The 12,351-nt window shown below is 33.7% G+C and overlaps 1 protein-coding gene across 1 annotated transcript; it reads left to right on the top strand.

Annotated features, from left to right (window-relative positions):
* Positions 1-10,944: 10,944 nt before the first annotated feature.
* Positions 10,945-11,823, top strand: LOC131604435 (probable calcium-binding protein CML15). Its single transcript, XM_058876876.1, has one exon. It carries the CDS (start codon positions 11,028-11,030, stop codon positions 11,529-11,531), a length of 504 nt encoding a protein of 167 aa, XP_058732859.1. The 5' UTR covers positions 10,945-11,027; the 3' UTR covers positions 11,532-11,823.
* The last annotated feature ends 528 nt before the right edge of the window (positions 11,824-12,351 follow it).

Here is a 12,351-nt window from a genome sequence, read left to right as displayed (position 1 = left end):
CATATCAACATCATCAGAAGAACTCATCAGAAAATCAGAAACAACTAGATTTAACTTAATAGACAAAAACAAAATCGGAAAAAGAATGAAGAGAGGGGAAAGTGAACGCTGGATGCAGAGGTTTATCGACCGATTCTTGCTTTGTGATATAATTACACAACCAAAATCAAGAACAGATCGATGAACCGCTGCCTCCAGTGACTTCACCTCATCTCTATTCTATATACAACCATAAAAACTAACTTAGATCTGAAAAACTGTAAAACCGATCGATATATGAATCGTAGATCTGAAACATAAATGAAGAAGTAAAAAAAAAATTATGGTGGATTTTAAATCAAAATCGACAAAATGTAAACAGAGTAAGATAAACCTAACGAATAAACGCAAAAATTAAACTTCTGAAGAAAAAAACGAGAGCGATGAAGAAAATAGAGATATGTGAGTGGGGAGAAAGGGAATATATACGAGTATTTTGATGGGAACCAGGAATCTACGGAGTCGCCATAGCCGAAAGTGTGAGTCGGCTCTTTTCTCTCTCTTTCTCTCTATGCTGTATATGAATGAATGAGTCAAAGAGCCACGGTGTGACTTCAAAGGCCAATAATTTTACGATTTCTTTGTTTGTTTGCATCCCCAATTTTTCATTACTCAAGCTCAAATCGTACCTTTCAATGAATCTAGACAAACCCTACATAAATGATAAATATGGTCAATTTTAATTTATACTCAAACTTTTTTTTTAAACTGAAAAAAATTTATAAATAAGAAAGAGGAAAACAAGATACAAAAGGGCCAAACCAACACCCCTTAATAATAAAGTTTAAGTTTATGAGTACCCTCTTTGTCTAAGAGATAATCCTTCACTAAAATAAAATGTACAAAATTAAATCAAGAGTAACTCCTACTAGTCAAACCTATATTCGCAAGGAAATCAGCACAAAAATTGGCCTCCCTAAAGACATGGGATATCATGAAGTCAATCGTGTGAGAAAACGCTATACAACAGAGCCAACCAGATCTGATTTTCCAAGGAACCAACGACGAATCAGAGAAAGCTTTCACCACAAGCAAACAGTCAGTTTCCATCCAAAGGTTTGTCCAGCCCAAAAATATGGCTTTTTCCATAGCCAAAATAGCTGCCATTAAATCAGCCAAAGCAGCGTTGCCTCACCCATGAAATCAGAGAAACTCCCCACATGACACGCATTTTCATCCCTAAAGATACCACCACACGCAATCAACAAAGGGTTACCTCTAGCCAACCACTTTGATCCAACCTCTTGGAGGAGGATGCCAAAGAACTTCCACAGTCAATAAAGGTCTTCTAGGAAGAATACTAACACCAAATCCTTTTAAAATTGTGAAACTTGAGATGGAATTATTCGAGCAACACAAAGTGGTATCACCAACCAGCTTTGCTCGAGAAATTATAGCAGCAGCGCAAGATTTCCAATTCACAGTTTTATTCTCAAATCTTATAAGATTTCTCGTCCTCCAAGCCTGGTAGAGGAGGTTACACAGCCACGGCCTTAGCTTGCGGAGACCACGAAGATTGCATCAACAGCAGACAGTCTTGAATATTACTTAAAAGACCATAATATTGCAGCTTATCCAACAGCCATAACCAAAGCTTTTTAGTGAACTTGCAATTGAAGAAAATATGTTGTGTTGTCTCAGCACTTTCTATGCACATTGAGCACATAGAAGTGCAAGAGAAACCTCTAATGTTCATATTCTCATCCGTCGGCATCCGATTGTGAATAATTCTCCAAACAAGCATAGAATGAGAAGAAGGAACCCCCTTATCCCAAATTAAAGAATTGACAGTCAATGAGGTAGAGGAATTCTGCCTATGAATGAAGGAGTAAGCAAGCTTCATGGATAACTCACCATTTTCAGAATCCTTCCAAATAATATAATCTTCAAGATCAGTCGCAGGCAAAGGAGCATTAGATACCATAGCAAGCAAAATAGGATTGGCCAACTGAACATTCAAAGGAATATTCCATCTACCATCCACCAACCAATCACTAACCAAGACAGAAAGAGTTATATGAAATATATCAGGAATCTTAAACACCATAACAAGCGTCTCCTCCAACCAATGGTCCAGCAAAAAGTTGACTTTAGAACCATCACCAACTATCCATTTTGTGTTCTCTATAACAGTGATATAGCTATCATTAATGATACATCAAATGGAGGATTGTATGTGATAGGAAATAAATCTATTGCCTCTTTTCACTTGAGCAGCCAGAAGAGAAGCCCACTCCTGCATGCCCTGAACGAAATTCCAACAAAGAAGCAAATTGGAAGCAGAGTTGACCTCAGATAAAGACCTCAGACCAAGAACACCATCCATCAAGCTTTTGCAACAATGCTTCTAGGCCACAGTTACATTCTTCTTCTTGTCCATATTTCCACTCCAAAGAAAGTTCCTCATCCATGAGGAAAGCTGTTTTAATAGGGATCCAGGCCAACTTATAGACAGAAATGCAATGCATCACCATGCTCTGAATGACATATTTGACCAACATCAATCTCCCAGCCATGGTTAGAAGGCTAGCTTTCCAACTTGCCAGCTTTAGCTTGATCTTGTCTGCAACAAACATAAAATAAGCAGGCTTAGTTCTAGCAACAAAAATAGGAGCTCCAAGGTAAAGGAAATGGGGATTAGCCATAGTAAAACCAATTAAATAATCCAAGGATTTAAATCTACTCAAACTCATTCCACCAACATAAATGAGAGATTTGGAGTGATTACAATTCTGGCCAGAGAAAATAGCATATTCTTTAAGCAAGTTGTTAATAGCATTAATGGATTTATGATCTCCTCTACAAAAAATCATAATATCATCAGCATAGAGAGTGTGAGAAGGAACAAAAGCATTTCTAGAGGATTTAATGAGGTTAATTTGATTATTCTCCACAAGGTGATAAATCCCTCTGCTCAAGACCTCTTCAGCCAGGCAGAAAAGCAGAGGAGACAAATTAGGAATGACCCTTTGAATAAGGCCAGTGTCCTGCAGCATAACATCCTGATTGAAAAGGTTAGAGAAATGATTTCCAAGGTGAGATTCTATAATGTTAGGATCAATAGACACAACATCATTAATAATCAAAGAAGAAACTAAGCTATTCTTTCTTTTAATTTTGGCATAGTTGTGAAGGAATCTAGTGTTTCTATCACCCTCAAAGTGCCAATTTATATTAGCTTTTTCCTTCCAGAAGGCCTCTTCCAGAATAAGAGCTTTCTCAAGCTCATGCTGAGCCTTTACCTCATCCACCTGCAGTCTCTCAGTATAACCAGCCAGGTTTATAACATGTTGAATGTCATTTAAGACTTTTCCAGCTTTCAAAACATTATTTTTCACATCACCAAAGGTATTCTTGTTCCAATCCTTTAACTTAATTTTCAGGTTTCTAAGCTTCATGTCTAATACATACATGGGACATCCATAAATCTTAGTGCTCCAAACATCCTTAATGACTCTCTCACAATCATCATTCAAAGTCCACATCCTAAGGAATTTGAACTCAGATTTATAGCTGATTTTATTCCACTCACAAATGTATAATAAAGGATAGTGATCATATTTAATCCTAGATAAGGTATGACACACCAAAATACTACTAGCGTCAAGCATCTCTACATTACATATAACCCTATCAAGCCCTTTTTATGTAATATGCCTCCCCTTTCTACCATTACTCCAAGTAAAAAAATTCCCAAAAGAAGGCAAATGGATGAGATGGTTAGAGTAAGACCATTGAAAAAACTCTCTCATAGGAATGTTAGAAGGATTGTTTTTTCACTTTATATTCATCAGTACTTATTATAGCATAAAGTCTCTAATAAAAGACCAAGGTGTTTTAGAATTAGAGATTAAATTATTAATATTATTCCACAAACTTCTTCTAGCAGAGTAGCATGTGGAAGCATAGACAACGGAAAAGTTAAAAACCTTATTATCAAGATTGACAAAAAATGTAACATGTTGATCATCAACATATAAGATGCTTGGGTTTAGATGAGACTTACAAAAACACCAAAGATTGGGTAGGAGGCCTTCTCTTTTATTAAAAGCAAAAGTTTTTAGATTAAACCTAGACATCCAATTTTGAGGGAAGTTGCAAAAATTCATCCAAGGTTCAACTATAAAAACAAAATCTGGGGAATTAATTTGGATCAGTCTTTTTAAAGCCTGTCTAGAGGAGCTATTAGCTATGCCTATAATATTCCAATAGATACACTTCATAAGGTAATATGTTTAGGACCAGACATCCGTCTAGTATTAGTTGTTGTCTTCTTGTTTCTTTTTTTCTTGCTAGTTACAAGCTAAAAATCCTTCTGCTAGAACAGGTCTACCCCAGGATCATCCATTTCTGACATATTATTCCAAGATTCATTGAGGAATTATGTAACATGGTTCTTATATCTCTCATCTAACTGAGTTTTAGGGACATAATCAACAACTGAGTTGCATCAACAAACTCACTCTCTGAAGAATCTTTAGCCCCCAAATGATTGACCATAACAGGAGGATTGGGATTTGGAACCAGAATGGCAGCTTCATTCACACCATTATTATCATCAATCACCACCTTATTCACATCATTATCGACCACAAATGTCCCTTTAGGGATACTTTCTTCAATAACCACCAAATTGTTATTGGTAGGTATGATGCCTTCATCTTCATTTGCCTCATTATGTTGAGTCTCTAAGTTTACTTTAGAACTTTCACCCATTATGAATCTTCTACTAGTAGGTATGTAAGTATTTTTGTCTTTCTTTAGTAAATATCCTATTCCTTTCTCTTACAATTGGTGATAGAATGCCCTACACAATTGCAAAAAGTGCAAAAATCTGGAATTTTCTCATATTCTATATCCACGAAAAAGGCAAATCCAACCCTTTCAACAAGGACTTTGTAACTAAGATCTTTTGTAAGGTTTAAATCTACCAAGATACGAACAAAATGTCTAAATGGTCTTTTGAACGCGGATTTGTTAGACGTAGAATCAATACAAATCGGAGTACGTATGCTGCTTGCAATAGTGAAGAGAATTCTGGGTCTCCAATACTCCTAAGATAGACCATGAATTCTTATCCAAACTTGTGCAGAAGTTTGCTTCAGAGTAGAGGGGACAAAGTCCTTCGTCCAAGGGAACAATTTTAGGATACCATTTAGGATTGACCAAGCATTGATGGATCTAACCCTTTGCACATCCTCAAGCGATGAAAAGGCAAATTCAAAGAAACCTTTACCTAGAGAGGTCACACCCCACTTGCCAATTGGAGGCCAAACTTCAAGAAGCTTGTTTTTCAGATTCACTACAGTGAGCGGCTGGGAGCCTTTGGACCAGACCACACGTCCATGAAGGTGATGTTTACATGCCTCCACCCCAAAGGAATATTCTTCTTCCGGGATTGTGATAGCGAGCCTATCCCCTTTCAGGAAAGGCGTGGGCAGTTGGCTTAGAGGAATATCACACACGTTATAACAAAATTATATAAGTATAAAACATGTCTAACCGGATGATTCAGTCTCTACAAAATATAACTAACACTTAATTTTTTTGAAAATATCATATTATAAATCACAAGTTTATAATTTAAATTCAAAATTTATAACAAAATAATTTAAATTCAAAGTTTATAATTGAATAATTTATAACAAAATAATTTTATTGTCTACTAAATTTAATTTCAAGAAAAGAAAAATTGTTTCAATGTTGAGATCTCCTTCAATATCAAAATCATCGGCAACAAAATCATCTGTATCCGCAATATTTTTATTTTTTATTTCTTTTATCTTTTATTTTAATTTTTCATTAAAATAATCAAAACGAGGTCGTTTTAATTTTTTTTTTAAATTAAAAAATGCACTTAAATCGTTGGTTCATAAAAATTTCTGGTTTTCATTATTTTTACGGTCGGTTTACACCGATTTAGTAACATTTCCAATTTAGTTATTGAATCAAACCGGTTACCTGGCCGATTTCAATTTTTATAACACTGCTTTATATAAAGGGTTCTGGTTCACATGTGTTACTTTAGACAACTATTTAAAATTTTGCTTGGTTTTAGGTCACGAGTTTTTTGTGTTGTATAAAATCATTATGATTTAGACTTTTCAGATAATTCATCGAAAGTTATCTGAAATGTAATTTTTTGTTTCAAAATAAATTATTTATTTAAGAGTATTTTAATCAAATTAAATGAATTGTAGGAATAGATGAATAATTGTTGGGGTACTATGGAGTAAAAAATTTCATATGATTTAATGCATTCTGATGCGATAGTAACATTCCTATCTAGAATTGCTTTGTTTCTTTTCTTTGGGCTTTGGCCCTCCATGTTACCAATAAATATATATATATATATATATATATATATATATATATATATATATATATATATATATATATATATATATATATATATATATATATTTGCACAAAGTTTTTTCTAAAAGTAACTCATAGTAAAAAATGGAGTATAAGACATCTTTCAACCAAAGACGCGGTAGTCTTAAACATAACATATGACATATTTCTTATTATAAGCAAACGCGAAAATTTTAATTTTTTAAAATTTATTTAATAATTAATATGTTTAGAATATATATAAATTAAGTACATCATTTATTCAATAAATTTATAAATTTAAATTTTGTTTATGTACACACCAAAAATATTTAGATCGATTTGGGAAGTCGGTAGGAGGATACGTGGTCAGTTCGGGGAAGTTGGCGTGTAGTGAACGGGGTTGGGTTCAAGACTTTTAACTCGGAGGACTACCCTCTCTAGTTGGATAGTTCATCTCCACCCTCTGAGATCATCAACTTGGAAGAATTCTTCCTCACCTACTTTGACGGCTGAAAGCTCAAGTCGGCCGTGACGATTACGGATCTTCGGAAGACTGAGGCCGTTATAGGAGTTACACTTTTTAAATGAAGGAAGAAGGAATTTACAAACGGCTGTCCTTACAGAAAGGATCCAAGGGTAGCTCCATCATTGCGCAAGCTCATCAATTTGAAGCTATAAATAGGGCTCCCGAACAAGGGGTAAGCAAGACATACTTTCATCTTGAGCTTGCGCATACATCCATCGTACAACTCAAATCCCTAAAGAAGCTAAGTCTACCAATCCAGTTGTGACTTGTTCGCCGGATTGACTTCCAAAAGGTATTCCAAACGTGTTCTGTCGGATCATTTGGTGTCCATCGTGGTGCCTAGATAAAACATTCCCAGACCATATACTACCTCATATTTACCTTCGCCAGATATGACCCAACTACTGGCTATGGTGGAGGCCCTGAGATAGTAGAATGAAAGTCTCCAGGATAACGTCCAAACATTGCAAACTCAGAAAGGACGAGAGGATGACTTTGAGGAGGAACCCCTTGACCTCCATCCCTTAGCGAAGATCTTCAAACCGCAGCCCTTACCCTCTTTCGATGGCAAGAGCGAACCTCAGGAACATATCATCATTGTCAACAACTATATGGCCATGGTCGTCGCTTCCGACTCCCTAAAGTGCAAACTAATGGCATAGGCTTTCAAGGATGTCGTCTTGTGTTGGTACATGAGTCTGCCGAGAGCTTCCATCCTCGGGAACCTGGGCTTGACTCGCAAAATGGTTCAACACTTCGCGACTAGCAAGCATCGAAAGGTATCCACCACCAGTCTCTTTAATGTATGCCAAGGACCGTCTGAATCTCTTCGGGAGTGTATGGCATGGTTCAATGAGGAGACCATTAAGGTGTCCCATCCAAATCAAGAAATGTTCGTGGGGGATTTCCAAAATGGCCTGAGGGCAAGTCATTTCAATGAGTCATTAGCTAAGAAGCCGACTTCCAACACGGAGGAAGTGATGAACTGTGTCGATTGCTACGTCAAGGGAGAAGAAAGAAACATGGAGAAAGCAATTGCGCTCCATATCTAAGTGTTGAGGAGAAGGTGTATTAGAGTCATAATGTCCAACACTTAGTGTCATAGTGGTGCATAGCCTATCCATGATGGTTGACGGTTTAACCACAAATAATTTTTCACAGGAAGTTCGTTTCACTTTTCTGCAACTAAGTAGCTTTAGTTGTGAGCTTCATCACAAATTTCCATATGCGGCTTGAGGTAGTCCCTATTTGTCATTAGGAGGTCCTTTGTTGCTTGAAGAAGGTGCTCTGGAAATGGATCTTTGCCAGTATTAGCTATGGATAGCGAGATCAGACAATTGATTAGGAATCTTCTGCATGATCTTGAAAGAAATTACCTATACTTTTTGGTAATTCTAGCGTAGATATGGATTTGGATCTAGGATCATTCGTTCTTTTACTATGCAGCGTTCTCGCGGAAATAAAAAATTTGAATATCCGACGAATCCTAGTTGAGATGATGATTGATTAGATCGAATATAAAGGATATTCTCATCTGATTTTGATCACTCTTGATTTGGTGATCCTCGAATGTCACGCACTGACGAATTGAAGAGAGAACGTGAAATCGTGGAAAATGCGGAAATCAGAAGTCAATTTCCACATACAGCACCGCTGTTCCATTCTGGAACCAAAATTGAATGTAGTTGATGAATTGAGGATCTCGAATCTGGTGCTGATCTCATATATGACAACACATAATAAAACTATAAGTTAGCACTTCAATGCTTAAGTCAATACAAAATTCAAAATGGAGATTAAATAATGGCTAAATTACCTCCTAGGTCCTTTAAGTTATTTTAATTGTAACAAGTTAGTCCTTTATGTTTTTTTCTCTACATGTGGGTCTTTTATGTTTACTAACGCCTGCACCGTTGATCTTTTTTTCTGCTTTATTTTGTTCTATTAATTTTATTTTAACTTCTAAAATTCATATTAAATCTGTTTTTGATCCAAAGATTATGAACAAATTTTTAAAAATATTTCTTCTCATTTTACACTTCATGTAATTTTATGAGAATTTTATTTTCTGTTTTACTATTTTTCTTTAATTTTTTCTTTTGCGCGCATTTTAATTAGTTTAAAAATACTTTTATGCACTAAAAAATTCTGAAAATTTTATTATATGATCCTATGATGGTCTCTGACCTATGTTAAGTGACATATCAATACTATTAATGTCACTTCAGCATTTTTTTAAAAAATTTGAAAAAAAATCAACAATACAGGTGTTAATTAACATAAAAAACTCAGACGTAAAAAAAACATAAAATACTAACTTGTTATAATTAAATAACTTAAATCCTGAAGATAATTTAATTGTAAGTAATGTAGCAATGTTTTTTTATATAAGTAGAGTGAATTTTATAGTGTACCTTAATAATAATCAATAACCGAGTATGAAGACAAAGCCACCTCAATTTAGCTGTAGACTACGAATGCTACAGAGGGAGCGGGAGCACCACATGGATGAGCCAGACTCGTGAAGTGTCATGAGTTGTATTTCTTTCATAAAATGTTGGAAAATAATTTATTTGTCATCAGATAAACCGTACGTATGAAAGAAATTTTTATAACTAACTTTACATCTAAAACATAAAAAAAAGAATATAAATAAGTATTTTTCATCTAAGCTAAGTAAAAGTTAGACCATTTTTTAGAATTATGAAATTTACATCTAAAACATAAAAAAAATAGAAATTAGTATAATACTACTCTCTAATTCTTATTATAAAAGAAAATTTTATTTTAATATTTATTTAATAATTAATATAATCTGTAAAGAGAATTTTCTTTTATAATAAAAACTAAAACGATCATTAGTTTTCATCTAAACTTCAGGACAAATTTACCAAAAGCAAAAGTGACTAGATATTCAACAACAAAAGTTCAATAAGAATGTCAATTTTGCCAAATTATATATTCAATGCTGAAATAAGTTACTACTTTGGGAAAAGTGAACTGTGGACCACTTGCATTGTCTACAAAATATTCTTGTTCCTTGCAAAATATTTTTTTAAAAATAGTAAAGTTTAAAGTTAAAGAGTGGCATCCCAATTTAAGATAGAAAAGTCTAAAATTTAAAATTTATTTATAATTTTTTTTAAAGTTGGTTTGGTGCCTAAGATAATAGACATTATATGATAAATATATCATATCTTATTTTAGTCAAATATTTGATAAGACAATAAGACATAATTAATTAATGTTATAATTTATTTTACTATGGCTATTAAGTTAAAATATTTATTCTGAATTAGAACTGAAAAGTGGAATAAAAAAAATAAAATTTTAATTATAATTTTGATTTTTCAATTTTATTGAATTACAAAATTAATCATTATATTTTAAATTTAAAAAAATTTAAATGTTTTCGTTGAGTAATGATTAAGTGATCATTTTAATTAAAGTCTGAGTATCTAAAATCGGATTGATGTAAGAAAAATATGAGCTTTAACCCTTGACTTATAATGAATAGGGACTAGGGTTATATATATATATATATATATATATATATATATATATATATAACTAGCTTCTTTTGTAATCACAAAATCAAAAACACGATTGATGTCTCTACAACTTGTTTCATTAAGAGTTATGAACGGATTGAGAGTTGTGAACGAGACACAGAAGAAAATCTAGTCTCTCATATTTTCAAGATTCCGAATAAGGTGACAAAAACATCAACCCTTATTCTCAAATCATGTTGCCTATAACAACTAAGTATTGATATTGTAATTTGATAGTATAATTTATTAATGGATTTTTTCGCTTACAGCTTAATCATCACCCTTATAAAATTGCTTATGGATTGTACATAATTCTAAAACTATAATGATAATACACCAAATTACCATGCTACTAATAATTGCCAAGAATCTAAAACGACATTACCCATGAGTTTCCTAGAAAGCACAATACTAAGAAAGCATCACTGACATTATAATAATCACATATAGCCACCGACGCGCTTTATGTTCCAAACCTTTCAAAAACACACATCACACTGAAACCAAAATAACCCACACTTCTCTTCCCATCTTTTCATTTCATCTTTGCTCTATCTTCATTATCAACAATTATGTCAAAGGTTAAAGTTGATCAACTTAACCAACTAAGAGAAATCTTCAAACGCTTCGACATGGATTCAGATGGAAGCCTAACAATGCTAGAGTTAGCAGCACTTATTCGTTCATTAGGTCTCAAACCCTCAGGTGACCAAGTTCAAGTCATGTTGTCAAAAATGGACTCAAACAGAAACGGTTCTGTTGAGTTTGATGAGCTAGTGAGAGTCATAATGCCAAACATGAATGAAGAGGTGTTGGTGAATCAAGAAAAACTCATAGGTGTGTTTAAGTGCTTTGACCGCGATGGCAATGGTTATATTTCGGCTGCTGAATTGGCTGGAGCCATGGCTAAAATGGGCCAGCCACTTACTTATAAAGAGCTTAGAGATATGATTAAAGAAGCTGATATGGATGGTGATGGTGTTATTAGTTTTAGTGAGTTTGCAACTATTATGGCTAGTTCTGCTTCTGATTTTTTGGGAGAGTTTGGTTATAGAAACAAAACACATTCCTTTTAATTTTAACTTTTTTTGTTTGTTTGTAGATATTCTTCAATTTTTTCATGTTTGTTGGATGTGTGTAGGTTGTATTGTACCGCAATAATTTTGAGGTATTGCTTTGATCAATTGATCTAATGGAATTAAATAAGGATATTCTTTTTTCCATCAAACCTTAATATAGAATAGGAGAATAAAATGCTATGTATTGTGAAAGTTCTTTAATGAATTCTTAAGTATACAGTAGTTTAAAATATTCTATTTATAGATTTGATGATGTTAAAGTTCATAAGAGGTTTTAAAAGACTTCAATTGAACTAACTAACCTGCCTCTCTAATCTAACAAATTATTAATTTAGAGAATTAACTATACATTTTTACACTGATACTCTTCACAAAATCAAAGTGGTTTGAGAGAGACAACTTAGAGTTTGGTTATTGATTCTTGAAATGCAGTTGTTGGCAAAGGCTTGGTCAAAGTGACTTCAATTTGTACAGATGCATAAACATGCTGAACTCTAAGCTTGTATGCATATACATAACTCAAATGTTGATCTGTTAAACATCGGGATCACTTGACCAACCAGAATCCCTACAGGCCTTCAAAGAACATTTTTTAATATAACATACTGACATTAGCAATAAGCCATGAGTAGAAGTGCCACTAAAATACCTCAATTCATTTGACCATACTCCAATTACTATAAGGGGATTGACCATGAATCAGAAGGCTTTATTTTACTTTTTTGTGCAGTTTTATGGAAACAAAAATCATATCTCTCAAACTATTATAGGAACAGTCATTATAATATAAATAAATACAGAAAAGATGTAAATGGAG

This window comes from Vicia villosa, linkage group LG1 (genome assembly GCF_029867415.1).
Source record: "Vicia villosa cultivar HV-30 ecotype Madison, WI linkage group LG1, Vvil1.0, whole genome shotgun sequence".
Lineage (NCBI taxonomy): Eukaryota > Viridiplantae > Streptophyta > Magnoliopsida > Fabales > Fabaceae > Vicia > Vicia villosa.
This window is presented reverse-complemented; position numbering and strand designations above follow the sequence as displayed.